Below are 20,925 nucleotides of genomic sequence, written 5' to 3'. Positions count from 1 at the left end.
TACTCCTCCCAGACTTTCCTATTGCCACACAAGCTTTCCAGACCAGCACAATTTCCTAATCTGCACCTCTTGAAACTCTCACGTGACCATCCAACACTATTTCCTGAGCACCTATTTCGTGCCGGGCTCTGTGCTGGTCCTGGAAGCACAGTGGCAGGTGCACAAGGCAGATGTGACCTGAGCCTGGGAAGCTCTCACTCCAGTGCGATCTCATGATATAGGCTGTTTTTTAAACATACAAAACCAACTTTAAAACAAAGCCTCAGTAAATCCACTTCTAAAAACGTATCCCAAGTAATATCAGTACTGTATTCTAAGATTCATACTTATGGCTCTTTTCATAATACTATTTAAAGCAGAAAAAAATAAATCTGGAAATAAATGTTCAATGATAAGCAGCTGACAAAATACTAGTAAATCTAAATTATGGAACATTGTACATGAAATCAAAGGATGCTGAACAGGAAGTGATAAAATTCTTGTACAAGAATATAATTAATTAAAAACAAAATCAGGTTACAAAACAGAAGGTGAAGTAGGATTAATTTAATTCTGCCACTGCTGTATCTTCCCAGAGGTGTGGTGTGTGCACAGATTCCTGTCAGCCCCCCTGCTTTCTCTCTGCCTCTACTCCACCTGAAACGGAACTGATAAGGATGTGTATGAGCAAAATATTTATTACTAGGCCACCATCCTGGCCTCTTGTCTCGTGCGTAATGATTTATTCTCTATTTGTACTGCTACCTTCTCTTCTGTTTCTCATGAGGCTACTGCACAGTGAGACAAGATTAAGGCTCTCTCTTGCTAGGTCAAGATATACCCATTTGAATGCAGAGTTCCAAAGAATAGCAAGGTGAGATAAGAAAGCTTTCCTCAGTGATCAATGCAAAGAAATAGAGGAAACAATAGAATGGGAAAGACTAGAGATCTCTTCAAGAAAATTCGAGATACCAAGGGAACATTTCATGCAAAGATGGGCTCAATAGAGGACAGAAATGGTATGGACCTAACAGAAGCAGAAGATATTAAGAAGAGGTGGCAAGAATACACAGAAGAACTGTACAAAAAAGATCTTCATGACCCAGATAATCACGATGGTGTGATCACTCACCTAGAGCCAGACATCCTGGAATGCAAAGTCAAGTGGGCCTTAGGAAGCATCGCTACGAACATAAGCTAGGGAGCTGATGGAATTCCAATTGAGCTATTTCAAATCCTGAAAGATGATGCTGTGAAAGTGCTGCACTCAATATGCCAGCAAATTTGGAAAACTCAACAGTGGCCACAGGACTGGAAAAGATCAGTTTTCATTCCAATCCCAAAGAAAGGCAACACCAAAGAATGCTCAAACTACCACACAATTGCACTCATCTCACACACTAGTAAAGTAATGCTCAAAATTCTCCAAGCCAGGTTTCAACAGTATGTGAACCGTGAACTTCCAGATGTTCAAGCTGGATTTAGAAAAGGCAGAGGAATCAGAGATCAAATTGCCAATATCCCCTGGATCATCGAAAATGCAAGAGAGTTTCAGGAAAACATCTACTTCTGCTTTATTGACTATGCCAAAGCCTTTGACTGTGTGGACCACAACAAACTGTGGAAAATTCTGAAAGAGATGGGAATACCAGACCACCTGACCTGCCTCTTGAAAAATCTGTATGCAGGTCACAAAGCAAGAGTTAGAACTGGACATGGAACAACAGACTAGTTCCAAATAGGAAAAGGAGTACCTAAAGGCTGTATATTGTTACCATGTTTATTTAACTTATATGCAGAGTACATAATGAGAAATGCTGGCCTGGATGAAGCACAAGCTGGAATCAAGATTGCCCGGAGAAATATTAATAACCTCAGATATGCAGATGACACCACCCTTATGGCAGAAGCAAAGAAGAACTAAAAAGCCTTTTGATGAAAGTGAAAGAGGAGAGTGAAAAAGTTGGCTTAAAACTCAACATTCAAAAACCTAAGATCACGGCATCTGGTCCCATCACTTCATGGCAAACAGATGGGGAAACAATGGAAACAGTGACAGACTTTATTTTCCTGGGCTCCAAAACCACTGTAGATGGCGACTGCAGCCATGAAATTAAAAAACACTTGCTCCTTGGAAGAAAAGTTATGATAAACCTAGACAGCATACTAAAAAGCAGACATTATTTTGCCAACAAAGGTACATCTAGTCAAAGCTATGGCTTTTCCAGTAGTCATGTCTGGATGTGAGAGTTGGACTATAAAGAAGGCTGAGCACTGAAGAATTCATGCTTTTTAACTGTGGTGTTGAGGAAGACTCTTGAGAGTCCCTCGGACTCCAAGGAGATCCAATCAGTACATCCTAAAGGAAATCGGTCCTGAATATTCATTGGAAGAAGTGATGCTGAAGCTGAAACTCCAATACTTTGGCCATCTGATGTGAAGAACTGACTCATCTGAAAAGACCCTGATATTGGGAAAGATTGAAGGCGGAAGGAGAAGGGGATGACAGAGGATGAGATGGCTGGATGGCATCACTGACTCAATGGACATGAGTCTGAGTAAACTCCAGGAGTTGGTGATGGACAGGGAAGCCTGGCGTGCTGCAGTCCACAGGGTCGCAAAGAGTCAGACGCGACTGAGTGACTGAACTGAATTTGCTAGGTCACTCACCCTGCCTGCCTTAGGAAGACAGCTTCGATTGAGACCCTCTCTTCTTCCTACTCATGTCTGTCTTTACCTTCGATTGGTCAGATGGAGAGGGATAAGATTTGAATGTAGGCTAGGTGAAAATGTAATGGGCAGGCCTAGGGCATAAAATAAAAACAGGCACAGTGTCGTTTGTGGGCCTACCTACTGTTTGCCTAAAATTCCCGCTAAGCACCTAAGAGACTTCCCCAGGGTCTGTGATGACAATGGGTTCTATGTGGAATGTGGCCCCCCGGTATTTCCCCTGGGATCCTGGCTCCACCGTAGGAAGTTTCTGAATCCCAGCCTAACACTATCATTCAATACATCTACTGGGAGGACCTGGGGAAGAAGGGCTACCAATATCCAAGTTTCCCTCTGGGAGAGATCTCAGCAGCTGGGCAAAATGGCTGAGAATCCAACTCTGTACAGGAGACCTGGCCTCACCCCTAAAAGTCCCAGAATGGAGTAAAAGGCGCTTTCTGGTTCAATTCCAGAATCTCTGAGCACAAACTCCAGGAATGATGCAGTTTAACATAGATACCAAGTAGTGAGCTCTCCAGTGAACCCATGAGTCCACTGTGCAATCCCGCTCAGGCCAGAGGGCGGTGAGCACAGAGGATCTCCAGAGTGGGAGGGGATACACACGTTCCCTTCTAAACCACACTCTTAAAAGACAGTGGCTTCTGAGCAATTAATTACATGATCATTGTAATCTTCCCTGATGGCTCAGATGATAAAGCATCTGCCTGCAACACAGGAGACCCGGGTTCAATCCCTGGGTTGGGAAGATCCCCTGGAGAAGGAAATGGCACCCCACTCCAGTACTCTTGCCTAGAAAATCCCATGGACGGAGGAGCTTGGTAGGTTACAGTCCATGGGGTCACAAAGAGTCAGACATGACTGAGCAACTTCACTTTCTTTTCTTTTCTTTCTGTATTTGATCACTTCTCTCTTCATATGCTATTTAAGTTGTAATGATCAAATTAATTTTTGAAAAGTGAATTAAAGTCACTGAGTTTTATAAACCATTTTTTGGGGTTTTAACACTAACAGTAAATAAATGTAGACAACTGATCATTCAGTGATTGATAAACTGTTAAACTGAAATGCTTAAAATAAATGTCACCTAAAATAAATGTGCAGTATAAGTTGAGGCTAAAAAAACTAAAAGGGTACTGCTAATTTCAGCAAATAATTAGTCCATGGTTAGTAACACATGTAATCTGTGTAACAAGGAACCCTTGTTCAAGAAGTTGATTTAAACTGAGTACACACATGTATACCTGTGGCAGATTCATTTCGATATTTGGCAAAACCAATACAATATTGTAAAGTTTAAAAATAAAATAAAATTTAAAAAATAAAAAATAAACTGAGTATAAAAGTAGTTGCATTCAGTACTAAATGTGTATTATACGAAATATATGTATGTGACACTGGACATATTAACCTTCCTGCATCTTTTTCTTCATCTATAGACTAAAGACAGATGAACTAATCAATAGTTTTAAATGTGTTTGTAGCCATGAGAAACAATAAAAGCTACAGGCTTTCAGAAACAATAAAAGTTATATGTCTTTTTCTCAAAAAGACAACTACAAACATATAGACGAAATTTTACCCACAACTTCAAGGTGTTCAGAGACTACCCAAAGCCCATGAGAGGATTCTGAGGGCCTACAAAACACTCAGGTTAAGAATCTCTAAGTTAGATTGATCTTAAAGTTACCTCTGTATATAAAAATCTTATTATTTGCATCTAATACCAAGCAAAATATATTGCATCAAGATCTTAAAATTTAAATTAAAAAATATTTTAAGTCACAGAGCAAGCAATTTACAGTAAAGATACAAGGATTGACTGACAGACATACGTCTATACATCTGTACAATTTGGAGAGACAGACAAGAGTTCGTCGAACTGTAGGGTACCACATTCCATGAAGATCTGCTGGAGAAATCGTGGTCTGCTGTCTAGGATTGAGAGATTCAGATGAACCTAAAACCCCAAGTGGAAAAGAAGACATTTCACAGGTCTGTCTTACATGCACAGCAATTATACACGGTTAGCTTCTGTTACCTATCAAAGGCTGGAGGTATCCATTTTCTCTAGCCTCGTCTCTAATGGAGAATGTCAAAGGAATCTCCATAGCGACAAGTGAGATTGAACACACTGACCGAGAACACACTTGAATACCCACGTTTGTACATTCCAGCCGCCCACACGCAGCCCAAGTTGCCTTCTCCACACTGGAATCAATTATCTTTAGGAACTACATGAGCAGTATACACACATTACAGAATACCACACACCCAATAAAAAGGAGACCGATCTAAACATAGTCATGTGGACACAAGTCGGGGTGGGAGGGGAGTGAGAAGAAAACAAAGCACTTTAAACAGGAAGATTAATCAAAGCTCATTTGCCTGACAGCCTTCCACGCGCAGAACTGTATCACTTTCAGGCCCACACAGTATATCCAGTGCCCAAGTGACCAGAGCTGTGTGTCCAGCCCCCCGCCCCACCCCAGCCTCCCCAAGTCAGAAAAGGGAGCTGCCAGCAAGTGTGAAGAGGGGAATGAGAGGAATGTGGCTGCACAGCTGCACAGAAACACTTCTGTGAGAGAAGCACGGTCACCCGGGTGGAGGGACCAGAATTCGGATGAGCCATCAAAGTGGAGCTGAGACCACACTCTGAGACAAGAAGGGCAGACTGAAATGCGGGCTGCGTATTAGAACACATCAGGAAACATTACCAAAATTTTCATTGCAACAATGGTTTATGGTTACATGAAAGATGTCCCATTTTAGGGGGTGGGGGGAGAGATGCTGAAATACTCAAAGGTAAAGTTGCAATGATGTCAATAACTCACTTTAAAACAATTAGCAAAACTATAGATACAACATGATAAAATGTTAAGTCTTAAATCCAGGTGGCGGGCATAGGTGTTCATTGTATCAGTCCATGTTTCTGTGTATTTGAATTTTTTTAAATAATAAAAAGGTAAAAGTATAGCCAAGCAAAACAGAATTCATTTTTTAAAAAAAGAGCTATAGGGAATTCCCTGGCGGTCCAGTGCTTAGGACTCTGTGCTTCCACTGCAGGGAGCCTGGGTTTGAACCCTGGATGGGGAACTAAGGATCCCGCAAGCCATGCAGTGCAGCCAAAAAAATAAAAAACATTTTAAAACAGCCAGATCCGCATATGCTCAAAAGGAGACCTGGAAGCCGTGGAGTGGATTTATGCAGGAAAGGGCTGAGGGCAACGTTGAGGATGGGTGCTTTCTCTTTCATTCTATAAGCTTTTTTTTTTTTTTTTTTTTCAAAAACATGATACTTATACAATTTTAAAAAGCTCTGCCTTACTTTAAACTAGGATATCTACTTTATATAAAATCTCTTAAGGAGAAAGAATGAACTAGACAAATTATATATGGAATATTTAGGAGATTAAGTATCCATAGTTTTGCTGAGAATGAGGCTATCTGCAGGATTCCTCCTTCAAAATGAAACAGCCCAAAAAGTACTCCCAAGTTAAAGTTTAGTGAAATAAATGTGTTTAAGTAGCTTAATGCCGGAAGTCAATTTATTTGTTCCTTTTTTCATTTTCCTGAGAACAGTTAATAGTTGAAGCGGCGGATGGGGAAAGTTCCTTATACAGCCAAGTCCAGGGCCTACTGGCTGCCTCTTCTGAGGAGCAGCGCAAACTGGCTGCAGGGCGTCTCCCGCACCTGCTCGCCTCCTCCTCCGTGAGCCTCAGTTGCCCTCACTTGCTCGACATGGCGATGAAGGGCTACACGTATTAAAGATACTGATAATCAGCCTCTTCACAGGATGGACCCTCCGCCAATTTGCCAATTTGCCCTGACATCTACTCCTACTGCGCTTCCCTGGTGGCTCAGATGGTAAAGAATCTGCCCGCAATGCAGGAGACCCGGGTTGGATCCCTGGGTGGGGAAGATCCCCTGGAGAAAGGAAAGGCAGGCCACTCCAGTGTTCTTGCCCGGAGAATCCCATGGACAGAGGAGCCTGGCGGGCTACAGTCTGTGGGCTCACAGAGTCGGACACGACTGAGCGACTAACACTTTCACTTCTTCACTACTCCTACTACACGAACATCACATCAGTTAAAGGCCTCACTTTAGAGGCATCTCATATGTACTTCTGACACACCAGAAGACCAGGGAAAGTGATTACTCTTTTTCTTTTGCTCCCCTTGCCAAGACTCAGAGTCCCGGTTTCCATTCCCAATTCCACCTCCATTCTGAATAACATCAGTAACCATATGGATGACCCACGTGGTTGTCCCTGACCTTCGCAACTCCAAAGACCTTTGCTTCCATTCCTGCACCCCTAGTCCAGATAGTTTAACTTTCTTTCAGAATTACTTTCTTATTAATTTCTACAGACTTTACTACTCCGAACTATTCTACCTCTTAATTATTAAAACTCGGTATCCCACTCTCTGGCCACAATGTCCTCAGATTTCTTATTTCTCAGCTCTTTACTCAAACCACTCTGCCAAGCCCTCCTCTCTGACTTCATCACACCCTCTCTTCCTACTTCCCACCCCTCTGGCTGTTCTTTCCCTGCCAACCTGGTACCGGTCCACTCCCTCCATCTGCTCCTAATGTCAGCCCCTGTTACGAGTCTCTCCCCAGACTTCCGCCACTATCCTGCTACTCTCTGTCCTGGGTGATCTTATACAATTCCAAAGTGTCAATGACGCCTCAGTCTTTATCTCTAAACCAGTCTTCCTCTTTATAGCTCTAGAGCAGTGCAGTCCAAGAGGACCATTATGTGAATCATAAACGTGACACATTAAAACGCCACCCTGGACTTCCTTGGTGGTCCAGTGTTTAAGAATCCACCTGCCAACATAGGGGGCACGGATAACTCACGAGTTATCCAGGGTGACTCTAGACAATTTTGCTCCTTGCATAACATGCACCCTAGTTCAAGCTATCCCATACATTTCTGTCACTTTTTCACCCCAGTCCAGGCACATTTACAAAATGCAAAACTGATGGTACAAGTAGCTGGAATTTCCAAGTCCGTGAGAGTATCACCTGACACCTACCACACTCTGGCCCGTCTCAGCTGCTCCTTCCCTATAAATAACTGGTGCCGAACCCACCAAACCACATGAGCTCTCCAAGCACCTATGGTGTTCCACTCCTGTCTGCAGGCCTCCACGCTGCTCTGTCTTAAACAACCTTATTCCACCTGGCTCTCAGACTCATCCACACGACAGCTTTCAGATTCGACAGCTCTGACTGAACCTGCCTTTCTGCACGCAAAGCTCATTCCCCTTCACAATTCTTCCATGGTCCTTCCACGGTCCCAGAGTCCTGTGCGTATCTTTATCCTGTCACCCCGGAACTTCTTGCTTAATGCCTGTGGCATGCCAATCTCCCCCGACTAAAGTATGGGCTCCTCAAAGCCATAAACAGTTTTTCATGCCTGAGACACGGCAAGTCCTCAATATAAGTTTATTAAATGAATGAATTAAATAATGGAAGTTAAAGACAGCATAACATACCAGATTTTGTTAGACTATTAGGAGGCTCTGCTTCTTCTAACCGAACATCTGAAAACGAAGCTTCTGAAGGTGATAACTTCTTCTGTTCATCTTTTAAACTCTGAGCAATTTGCTATATAAAGAAATCAGAGAACATTAAAAGTAGTTTTGAGCTGTGTCTAGCAATACGAACACAATGTTTCTATAAAGTAAAAAATATATATCCTAATTCATGAATAAATGGACTACTTAAGAGAACCATGCCAAAACAGCACATAGAAATGAAGAGTTAAACTGGCAGTGTCTCTATTTTCATAAAAGCAAACACAGACTTTCCTGAACCACTAATTTCAGAACCATTACAAGGTATGTGCTAAAGAGTCAAATATACAAGGTTCAGATTAGAAGCTTAATTTTCAACTTTATATTTAGAAACAAAATACTCAGATTTAAGACTGGATACATTGTGGATGTCAGACATGCTTGTATCAAGTGTTAGCTAACTCACACCATGGTTTTCTCTTTATGTGAGAACAGCTACAGTTTGGTCTTTTTTTAAACAGATTTTTAAAAATTATCTTATGGACTGGAAACTATCTGGCTCTTCTTCACTGCTTAAAAAATATCATCAAATATACACATCACTAACTACTAAGGGGGCAGTGAAAATCCTACCAAGTTACACTGGTTATACAGGCAGAAATACACAGAAATGAAGGCCTGAAAGACATTCAGCTACTGACAAAAAAGAAATGGCCAGATAACTATTCAGGAGACAGGCTCCAAATCAATCAGGCCTGTCCTTTCATTCTGCATGCACAAATCAGAAAATACAGCTAATCCCCAAAGGGCACAGAGATGTCACAGCCAGACCACGCTATACCCTCGACCCTCACCAAAAGAAAACAAGTAGATTCACTGAAAGCGGTATCCAAGAGGTTTAAACCAAGAGGTCTACACAAGAAAAGACTCAAGACACTGGCCATGTGATGACGGAATAAACGTATCAAATCTACCACTAAATTAAACTGGGAGGGGGTACACGTGTGTGCTAAGCCGCTTCAGTCATGTCAAGCTCTTTGTGACCCCATGGACTGTAGCCCACCAGGCTCCTCTGTCCATGGGATTCTCCATGCAAGAATACTGGAGTGGATTGCTACGTGCTCTTCCAGGGGGTCTTGCCGACCCAGGGATCGAACCCACATCGCTTACATCTCCTGTATTGGCAGGAGGGTTCTTTACCACTAGTGCCACCTGGGAAGTCCAAGGTGGGGACATGGGGAGTACATAGTAAACTTAATCACCTGACATCCTATCAGACAGAATTATTAAAACAGGTACTCTATCTAGAAAACCAAAACTGATATTCACAAGGAGACAAGGGAAGAAAGGGAGGAAGGAGAAAGCGAGCACAAGTCCCTGCATCAGGCTTAGAAGCAGACCCACTAACACCAGTCTGCCCAAGAAGCTGGCACTGCTGAAGGTCCCCACCAAGAAGGCACAGGCTGCTCCTTCACCAGGTAGACACCTTCCTGAGGTTATGAGCCCCAGCAGAGGTCATCTCCGTGGTGCCCTCCTCTGTGCTCTGACCTGTGCCGGTGACCCCATGGGCAGGAGGGACATGCTGCCTAGAGCTTTGGGCTGTGCCTCCAGCTTTACTGTGGGCCTGGCCCGTGAGGGGGTGACCAGCAGGTCCAAGGTGCACTGACTGGCTGACTTCCCAGGGTGCTGAGAGCTCAGCACAGGCCAAGGCCCAGGGTTGCCGTCACTAACTTCCCGGAACAGCTGGTGACACCACCAACTCCCCCACCCCGCCCCTTCCCATGTCCTGTCTCCACTGCTGTAACCTGCAGCAGTATACTTGACTTTGTCATTCCAAAAAATGAATCAATAAAAATAAGAAGCTCCAAGTTCTAATTCTGTTTTAGCACTAATACCCTAGGCATTATTTAAACTCTGTCCAGCACTCAAAGGAAATGAAAATACATTTGTAACTGAAAGATTAGTGAGATGTATCTAAGTCTTCAGACCACAAACTGGAGACGAGTACTGTGTAGTTTGGAGAAGGCAATGGCACCCCACTCCAGTACTCTTGCCTGGAAAATCCCATGGACAGAAGAGCCTGGTAGGCTGCAGTTCATGGGGTTGCTAATAGTCGGACACAACTGAGTGACTTCACTTTGACTTTTCACTTTCATGCATTGGAGAAGGAAATGGCAACCCACTCCAGTGTCCTTGCCTGGAGAATCCCAGGAACGAGGGAGCCTGCTGGGCTGCCGTCTATGGGGTCGCACAGAGTCGGACACCACTGAAGCGACTTAGCAGCAGCAGCAGCAGCAACTGTGTAGTTTTGAGTAGACACATTTTTACTAACAGACCATGACACATGGTTATGTGACCATCCACTCTGGTGGCTCATATGTTACTAATCCTCTTCTATGTCACTTACAAACAACAGGCAGATCTAAAGGCACAAGGTGAGAAATACGGTCAGGCTGAGCAGGTCTCGGCCAGCAAGCTTGCTTCCTTGCCTTCCTGCTTTTATCTACTTTGCTTGATTGTGCATCACTCTGGACACGGGCTCCTCATCCTCTAGGAGGGTCAGAAGCTCCCGTCGCTGCATCCAGTGGGGTAGCTAACCTGGAATCACCTTCAAGGCCACAGTCAACACAGAGGTCTGACCCGAGGAGGGTCTGGAAACAGGCCTGGCTGGCAGCTGCAGAGAGTCTCATTGTCACAGGAGGGCCAGGGTGAAAAGCTAGGAAGTTCGGTACAAAACTGCTACAGGACACCTGGGAGCAGTGTGCAGACCCTGCGGAGCACGAGCTGCCCAAAGCTGGTGGAAGAGTTCAGGGACCTGACCAACCGGGCTGGGCTTAGGAGCCAACTGTGGAAACTTCTTAAAGAGAAGGGAACACCAGAGCACCTGACCTGCCTCCTGAGAAATCTGTATGCAGGTCAAGAAGCAACAGTTAGAATCAGACATGGAACAGACTGGTTCCAAATAGGGAAAGGAGTACATCAAAGTTGTATATTGTCATGTTGCTTATTTAAACTTATATGCAGAGTACATCATGTGAAATGCTGGCCTGGATGAAATCAAGATTGCCAGGAGAAATATCAATAACCTCAAATATGCAGATGACACGACCCTTATGGCAGAAAGCGAAGAAGAACTAACGAGCCTCTTAATGAAAGTGAAAGAGAAAAGTAAAAAAGTTGGCTTAAAACTCAACATGCAGAAAACCAAGTTCATGGCATCCAGTCCCATCACTTCACGGCAAATAGAGGGGGAAACAATGGAAACAGTGACAGACTATTTTGGGGGGCTCCAAAATCACTGCAGAGATGACTTCAGCCATGAAATTAAAAGACACTTGCTCCTTGAAAGAAAAGCTATGACAAACCTACACAGCATATTAAAAAGCAGAGACATTACCAACAAAGGTCCATCTAGTCAAAGTTATGGTTTTTCCAGTAGTCATGTATGGATGTGAGAGTTGGACTACAAAGAAAGCTGAGCGCCGAGGAAGATGCTTTTGAACTGCGGTGTTGAAGAAGACTCTTGAGAGTCCCTTGGACTGCAAGGAGTTCCAACCAGTCCATCCTAAAGGAAATCAGTCCTGAATATTCATTGGAAGGACTGATGCTGAAGCTGAAGCTTCTATACTTTGGCCACCTGATGGGAAGAACTGACTCATTGGAAAAGACCCTGATGCTGGGAAAGACTGAAGGCAAGAGAAGGGGATGACAGGATGAGATGGTTGGACGGCATCACCGACTCAATGGACATGAGTTTGGGTAAGCTCCGGGAGTTGGTGACTGACAGGGAAGCCTGGTGTGCTGCAGTCCATGGAGTCGCAAAGAGCTGGACACAACTGAGTGAATGAACTGATGCCACTTACAAACAAAAAAGAAAACACAAATTCAACTTAAAAACAGAATGCATAATGGAAAAGAAGAGATAACTGAACAGAATGTTTCTAAATACAACTTAAAGGAAGGACCAAAAAAAGAACACTCTAACAAATCATTTCTGTTCAGTTTTGTTAAAATGTTATTTCCTAAGATTTCACATCAAGTTTCCCTTGATTTTGCATCCTGAATGAGAATTAAAAAAAAATATCCTATCTTCACCACATTTGGTATAAAATATCCAAATGTGTGGGGGTGGGTAAAAGATCCAACAAGAAGACCCACCTCCATCATAACTAACTTATCAGGATACGCTAGATCTCCAGGAGCTGGTTTGTAGCCCGTGATGTCCGTCTGAATGTAGATGTGGGTCCGGTAGACAAGCCGCTCCTGTACATCTTCTAGCATCTGCTTTACGCCAGCTGCAAATGCCCCCAGCTGTTCAGCTGATTTAAAAACAAAAGTGCAATCACCCATTCCTTTAGATTTAGAAAATACTTTCTTTAAACAAGCAAAAACATTACAAAATTGTCTACAACAGGAAAAACCAGTCTTGCTTCAGGGAGTGGTTATATTCTATTTTGAAATAACTGTCTTTCAATTTCCTCAGATTTAAAGTTGGGAAATAAATTTGCCCTTAGATCTTCTTCCTGAGACTCTCTGAAATAACTTCTATTATTAATATGAATAATAAAATCTTAGTTTTAAAGTGCTCTGTGACTTTTAAAAGGTATCTCATATAGCTTCATACCAATCCTGAGAGATGGCTAAAGCAACTTGTTAACTGAGTTAATCCCCATTTTACATATAAATTGAGTTCCACAGATACTAAATGACTTGCTAACATTCTTACAAGGAAAAATGAATAAAAAAATAAAATGAGGGAATTTCTCAGAGGCTCAGTGGTTAGGATTCTGCACTCTCCTACCAAGGGTCCAGGTTCAATCCCTAGTCAGGCGTGTGTGCTCAGTCGTGTCCTAATCTTTGTGACCCCAGAGCGGACTGTAGCCTGCCAGGCTCCTCTGTCCATGGATTTTCCAGGCAGGAATACTGGAGTGGGTTGCCATTTCCTTCTCCAGGGGGTCTTCCTGATCCAGGGTCTGCTGCACTGCAGGAAGATCCTTTACCATTGAGCCACCTGGGAAGCCCCAACAGTGAACTAGAAATGCCCAAACAAAACTAATGGTTGGTTCTCTCTGGATTTCAGATGCCAGAAAGAACAGTAACTGCAATTATTTTATTACTAATTTTATACAGACTTTAAAATTCTTTCCCCATTATTATTTTAGTCACAGGATAAAGTGGTTCAAAAAGAGACAAGGCATCAACCTAAGTTTTAAATATATTAAATTTGTATAGGGATGTGGGGGGGTGGGGAATGGATAATCTTTTTCAAATTCACTGAGTCACAGATACAATTTAAAACCACCTTTCGGGACACTTCCTTGGTGGTCCAGTGGCCAAGACTCTGTGCTCCCAATGCAGGGGGCCTGAGCTTGATCCCTGGTCAGGGAACTAGATCCCACACCCCACAAAGATGACCCAGTGCAACCAAATTAGTATTTTTTTAAAATAATCTTTGAAATGATGATTTCTACTTATCATTTACCATTATTCTGTACATGATCTTCAAGCACCTCATTTTTAAGAATCCCACAAAGTTCCGAGAGAGTTTCTAAGTGAATAACATGAATGATCAATGGCCTGAAGACATCATACAACGACACACACAGTTTCTCCAAAAGTTCACTAAAATGAAAGAATGAAACATGGTTACCAGTAGTAATCCTTTCAGTATTTTCTAATAGTTTAAAAGTCACCCTTAATTACTTCCAGCCAATAAAAATAATGAAAATGTACTGGAAAATAATATGCGGGAACATTAAATAATGAGAAGTGAAAGGCTGAAAATAATTCTCTCAACTGTTTTTGGTAGAATCAATAAAAAAGCTCAGAATAAGCAATTCTCACAGTCAACAAATTAGCTGGCCCCAGCTGAAAGTCAATTTATTATAATTTTTACTTACATTAGCAATAATCTTGTGCATGTCTTTTCAAAAACAATATATTTCAGTAGACTTAATTTTCCTACACCATAAATAATCTACACTATAAAATAATTTGATTATTTTTTAATTTTCCTACACTATAAAATAACCTACACCACTATGAATCAAATGGTGACATTTTCCCCAGGAAAGACTGGTTCAAAACTCTTGAATACATACAGATTTAGATAAACAAAACTCAAAGTATTCTGGACATGCGCCTAGTATTTTGATAATTTTAAACATTTGAAAAGAAAAAAGTGAGGCTGTCTATAGTCTTTACATTGTCAACCATACTCTTCTATATGTAGTCTTTCACCAAAACCATGAGATGTGTTTGTTTCTTCCCCATTATGAGAGTCATAATCTTGGGATTCTTATGAGTCAAAATTGCCAATATGAAGAACCCAGAAGTGACTAACAGTGGGTTTGAAAGACACTTTGAGAAAAATAAGAAAAAGGATTTTAAATAGTATCTACATTTTTAAGTATCTCTCATGAGTTAGAATCATACAATTTTTTTAACTAGAAAGAATTATTATACTTAGTGGAGATAAACGGCTCCATATACCAAAATAGCTGCCTATACAGGATTCTTACTCTTGTAACTTACTGTTTCCATAATTATAAAAATATGAAAGCATATTGGCCTTTAAGCTGCAAATTTATTTCAAAGTAAATAGCCACTGTCTCACCCAACAATACTCTGTTCATATATCCACAAAAATTAAAACATGCCTTAGAGTACTACTATAATATGATAAGCCATTAGCAAATTAAATCTTAAAAACAAGAATTGGAGTCCATGTACCACATACTCTAATTTTGACGTTGGTTTTGTGAAAAATTCATTGTAAAGCTGGTGCTCATCCTGGCACACATGAACCATAAAGGCACAGCCACTGCGAATCTGTGGGAAACAAGCACACACCACCTCTAATTAAAGGCGCATGACGACTCCAGCCAGCACTCATGAAGTAAAGCAAACATTTTATTTACAAAGAGACTATGCATATATAATTCATAAAAGAACTTCCTAAATAACAGAAAACGGTTTTCGGCATAATGGGGATATGGATGACTTTTATTTTCTTACGTTTTCTAAACTTTTGACAATGAAAAGTACTCTTCCAGTTCAAAGGGGGGTATGTAAAAAAAGAATCTATATGTACTTTCCTACAGTCTGAATTAAAATCACACTAAATAAAAAAGCACTTCTGCAGCAAAAGCTAAGATTAAACTGTCTACGTAAATCCACCAACTCTGAAACTTCATCTTTCAAAAAATAATACTTATTTGTAAATCATCACATGCTCAAAAAATAGATCAAAATTAGAATATTTTGCCCAAATGAATGCTAATTACTAAGTGAGATTTGTCAAAACTGAAAGATTCTGTCACTTTGTTGATGGGGGGACCAAAACTTATTTACCCACGTGCAGTCTCTAGGGTGTCAGAACAGCTTCAGAGAAGGTTTAACATGAAACCACAACAAGCAGAAACTCACCAAGGCGCAGTGGTCTCTGTTATTCTGGCTGGTCAACTCTGTTACAGTGCAAGTAATACTGGGGCCCAAAAGGAGTTCCCGCTGATCCAGGTAACACTGGTGGATGTCAGTTAGCAGTTGTTGGTATCTGATGAAAAGCAAATGAGACTGGAGCATAAACTTCTGATTCCAGGTATATACGTTAAATCTGATCTTAAATCCCAAAATAGGGTGCCAAGCCCCCAAGGTTATATATGGTTACTGATCACTTGCCCACATTAAAAACTAGAAATGTTTATGTATATAAAGAAAAAGCAAACAAACCACAATGATCTAATAAAACCTTTATCTTTTAAAGAAAGATTCATCTTCCAGGAGTAGTGGTCCTAGATCTACCTCAATGAGAAGAAAATCCAGGTATATGGGAAAAAGATGCTTTGTAAACTCATGAAGTCAGGTCTATGACCTTGCTCCCCAAATTGAGCTGTGTGCCACAAGAAAAGGCTGGTATAGCACACAGGTAATTGCTAAGAAAACATCAAGGACACAGCAAACGGAAAAACAGCACTTCAAGGAAGGTAATTTGGAAACTGAAGAACCTGTGGGTACTCACTCAGGTATTTTTTCAGATCGTTGTTCTATCTGTTCAATGAGAGTCTGTGGAATAAAGAAAAGCTCACTAACTTCATCTGTCTTAGTTATACTTTTAATTACTTTCTGATTGTAACAGTAAAGAAGCTCATGTTAGAAAATCTGGGAATACAAAAAAGCTGAAACATAAAAATCACCTAAAACGCAAAAATTAAAAAAAAAAAATCACAGTATTTTAGAATATTTTCTTTCAGTGTTTGTATGTACACAGTTATTTTCCTTTTTGAACAACACTGGAATTATACTATATATTCAGCTTTACAATCTGCTTTTGAAAAACTAATATTTTAAAACACTTTCCTTTTATTAAATAACTTCCGTTATCAGATGAAAATGTTTGAAAAGCCTTAGCCTACTGCCTGGCACTTAGTAAACAGTCAGTGAGTCATCATTATAAATACTATTTAAAACATTACTTTACATGACTATTTGATATCCTGCTGAGTAGATGCACTCTAAGTCAGACATTCTTCTATTGCTACTCATCAAGGTTGTTTTCTAAGAATATCAGCCCAGTGGTTAAGAGCTCCGGGTCTTGAAGTGAAACTAGAGGGTTTAAGTGCTGACTCCCAGTGGCTGTCTGAGTCCAGAGAACAAGCCCACGACACTGAGATTCCATTTCTGACCTTGGAAAGCTGATACAATAATAATACCTAAGTCCCAGCTGGGGACTCCCAGCACTGGGTCAGAAAAGATAAATATTTTTAGAGACTTTTGTTCCATTCTGCTAAAATGTTTTTGAGGAAGAAATTAAGTATTAATACATTCCATCAGCAGTATCACCTGTCTCACCAAATTCTGAAAAACATTGACTATTGCACCTTACTTTGTCAACTTCTAACAGACCAAAAATACCACTTACTACTGAGCCCTCATGCCTACACCATTTTTCCTAATCAAAACTGTATCACTGTTAATTGACTAACAAGCAACCAACCTGCTGCTGCTGCTGCTGCCGCCAAGTCGCTTCAGTCGTGTCCGACTCTGTGCGACCCCATAGATGGCAGCCCACCAGGCTCCCCCGTCCCTGGATTCTCCAGGCAAGAACACTGGAGTGGGTTGCCATTTCCTTCTCCAATGCATGAAAGTGAAAAGTCAAAGTGAAGTCGCTCAGTTGTGTCCGATTCTTAGCGACCTCATGGACTGCAGCCTACCAGGCTCCTCCGTCCATGGGATTTTCCAGGCAAGAGTACTGGAGTGGGGTGCCACTGCCTTCTCCGGCAACCAACCTGGCACAATCTAAACCTCAAACTATCAACTAGCTGCTGTATCTTCTCTAAACAAGACCAAGTTCCTGCTTTGAAAAACAAAAACTCCTTTCCACTTACTTTCAAGATGGATACAAGGAAGAGAGTGGGGTCAAAGTCAGCTAAAGCAGACCACTCTTTCTAGAAACTTCACAACAATAAAAAAAAAGATACACATCCCAGCTCCAGTCGGCTGTATCTGGGATGACACTGGTTTAAAATATTGTACTGGTTCTCTGCTTTTCCTGAACTAGCATGACATGGAACACCCTTCCTGAGATGGTCTCTGCCACCATTCTCACTTATCATCACACTCGACTAAAGTCTGTGTTCTAGCATCAACAAATTACATGAGGTTCTCCCCAAAGACATGTCTTTTATGCTTCTAGTACCTTCCCTGTACCTGTTGCTCTCTCTGTAAAAAACAACCTTATCAATCCCCCCAAGTCTTCTCTAAATTCAAGCTTTTTAAGCTCAAATATCAGCTTCATCTGGAAACCTTCCTTGAGCATCACAGAAGAGCTAGGTGTTTCCTGCTCTGTGGGCTTAAAGCCCCTCAACATATACTGCTGTAATGTGGAAGGACAAAGCCTACCATTCATTCATGCTCATTTTTCTGGTATAAGCAATGGACCTAACATACATTAGCGTTTCCAAAGGGCTGGCTAAATAAATTTCATAGCAGTATCTTTTTTATGTCAATAGACTTACTCTGACTTTGGGGGCAGCAGCTCGAAATTTCACATAAAATAGTGTAAAGGCATTGTCTGCATTAGGTACAGATGAAGGATCCTAAAGACACAAGGCGGAAGACAGAGAAGGCAGGTAATTAGCAAACAAAAAATTATTCAGAAAATATAACACAAACCATGTCATATGACTCCTGCTTGGCCTATATACCAACCAAAAGCTTACAGAGAGAAAGACTAAATATTGTTATTGCTACATATAAAATAATTGTGTGGAGCTGCATCTCTCTCCTTTTCATAATTAAAATTTATCCTATGCGTCAAGAATTTTGGCGGTAAAAAAGACTGAATTCAGATTCACAGTCATTTACGGACTGTAGAACATTGGTCAAATTATTTAACCTCTCTGAGATACAGGGCATCCATTAAATGGAGACAAAACATATGCACAAATGTTTTACAGAGCTCAGATATAAAGCACTAACACATAGTAAGTACCATAGTTTTCAAAATTAAAAATTTTGCAAAATAGAAAAATCATACAATCTGTTCTGTAAGCTAAGAGCAATGTGAATGATGAAATGCAATACAAAAATCAGTAGCTCTGAACTGAAAGCTCAAGAAAATATTCCATATTTTTATAAAGTAAGCTTAAAAAATAAAATGTATTACCTTTAAGGTTTTATTTTTTTTAGGAAAGAAATGTGCTCAATGACCATCCTATCTAGCTCCACTCTTATTTTCTAACCTAACACTCAGCTAATTTTCCACCTAGCATCTACCACAATCTTTAATTGATTAATTTATTCCTTTACTGATTATTTATCCTGAATATAAGCTCCACAAGGGCAGGGACCTTGTTATCTCCTTTCACTACTGTACAGTTCCCAGTCCAATGCCAAGCATTTAGGAGGCATTCAATAATAAAGTTCCTAAATAGAGAAAATTAAATAATCCATCATTTATAAAGAAAAATATTTAAATCACCCATCATTTATAATTCCACCACTCAGAACCACTTTTATCGTTTTGATGTATTTCCTAGTATTTTCTTTAAAAAGAAAAAGTTTAAGTGAGAAATAGTCTGAATCTTTTTTATTATTTATCATATAGTACTGAATTATTTCTCACACTCTTATGTATTCTTTGAAAATAAAACTGTGACAGACAAATATATATGGCCATTTTTCTTATTATAAATGAAGTTGCAACGTATATTCTTATTTAACAATAGGTTAAAAAACAGAGCTCAGTCAGTTCAGTTCAGTCGCTCAGTCATGTATGACTCTTGGCAACCCCATGGACTGCAGCACGCCAGGCCTCCCTGTCCTTCACCAACTCCTGAAGCCTGCTCAAACTCATGTTCATGAAGTCAGTGATGCCATCCAACTATCTCATCCTCCGTTGTCCCCTTCTCTTCCTGCCTTCAGGCAGCATCAGGGTCTTTTGCAATGAGTCAGTTTTTCCCATCAGGTAGCCAAAGTACTGGAGTTTCAGCTTCAGCATCAGTCCTTCCAATGAATATTCAGGACTGATTTCCTTTAGGATTGACCAGTCTGATCTTCTGTAGTCCAAGGGACTCTCAAGAGTCTTCTCCAACACCACAGTTCAAAAGCATCAATTCTTCGGTGCTCAGCTTTCTTCACAGTCCAACTCTCACATCCATACATGACTACTGGACAGACCATAGCTTTGACTAGACGGACCTTTGCTGGCAAACTAAAGTCCCTGCTTTTTAATATGCTGTCTAGGTTGGTCAAGTGTCTTAATTTCAAGGCTGCAGTCACCATCTACAGTGACTGTGGAGCCCCAAAAAATAAAGTCTGTCACTATTTCCACTGCTTCCCCACCTATTTGCCATGAAGTGATGGGACCGGATGCCATGATCTTAGTTTTCTGAATGTTGAGCTTTAAGCCAACTTTTTCACTCTCCTCTTTCACTTTCATCAAGAGGCTCTTTAGTTCTTCTTCACTTTCTGCCATAAGAGTGGTTTCTTTTGCATATCTGAGGTTACTGATATTTCTCCCAGCAATCTTGATCCCAGCTTGTGCTTATCCAGCCCAGCATTTCTCATGATGTACTCTGCATATAAGTTAAATAAGCAGGGTGACAATATACAGCCTTGACATACTCCTTTCCTGATTTGGAACCAGTCTGTTGTTCCATGTCCAATTCTGTTGCTTCTTGACCTGCATACAGATGTCTCAAGAGGCAGGTCAGGTGGTCTGGTATTCCCATCTCTTTCAGAATTTTCCACAGTTTGTTGTGATCCACACAGTCAAAGGTTTGGTATAGTCAATAAAGCAGAAGTAGATGTTTTCCTGGAACTCTCTTGCTTTTTCAATGATTCAACAGATGTTGGCACTTTGATCTCTGGTTCCTCTGCCTTTCCTAAATCCAGCTTGAACATCTGGAAGTTCACAGTTCACGTACTGTTGAAGCCTGGCTTGAAGAATTTTGAGCATTACTTTACTAGCGTATACAATGAGTGCAATTGTGCAGTAGTTTGAGCATTCTTTGGCATTGCCTTTCTTTGGGATTGGAATGAAGACTGACCTTTTCCAGTCCTGTGGCCACTGCTGAGTTTTCCAAATTTGCTGGCATATTGAGTGCAGCACTTTCACAGCATCATCTTTTAGGATTTGAAATAGCTCACCTGAAATTCCATCACCTCCACTAGCTTTATTCATAGCGATGCTT

The 20,925-nt window shown here is 41.0% G+C and overlaps 1 protein-coding gene across 1 annotated transcript in view; it reads right to left on the bottom strand.

Annotated features, from left to right (window-relative positions):
- COG3 (component of oligomeric golgi complex 3) overlaps nt 1-20,925 on the bottom strand; it is a 60,911-nt gene that overhangs the window by 24,511 nt on the left and 15,475 nt on the right. Inside the window, exons 8-15 of the mRNA XM_027557198.1 lie at nt 18,247-18,327; nt 16,251-16,294; nt 15,659-15,785; nt 14,970-15,061; nt 13,713-13,852; nt 12,389-12,549; nt 8,210-8,321; nt 4,542-4,666 (exon numbers count right to left, since the gene is read on the bottom strand). Of these exons, the coding sequence (XP_027412999.1) occupies nt 4,542-4,666; nt 8,210-8,321; nt 12,389-12,549; nt 13,713-13,852; nt 14,970-15,061; nt 15,659-15,785; nt 16,251-16,294; nt 18,247-18,327 (882 nt within the window). The remainder of the gene's footprint in view (nt 1-4,541; nt 4,667-8,209; nt 8,322-12,388; nt 12,550-13,712; nt 13,853-14,969; nt 15,062-15,658; nt 15,786-16,250; nt 16,295-18,246; nt 18,328-20,925) is intronic.

Source organism: Bos indicus x Bos taurus, chromosome 12 (assembly GCF_003369695.1).
Source record: "Bos indicus x Bos taurus breed Angus x Brahman F1 hybrid chromosome 12, Bos_hybrid_MaternalHap_v2.0, whole genome shotgun sequence".
NCBI lineage: Eukaryota > Metazoa > Chordata > Mammalia > Artiodactyla > Bovidae > Bos > Bos indicus x Bos taurus.
The sequence above is the reverse complement of the archived record's forward strand: the minus strand, read 5'-3'. Positions and strand labels throughout refer to the sequence as shown.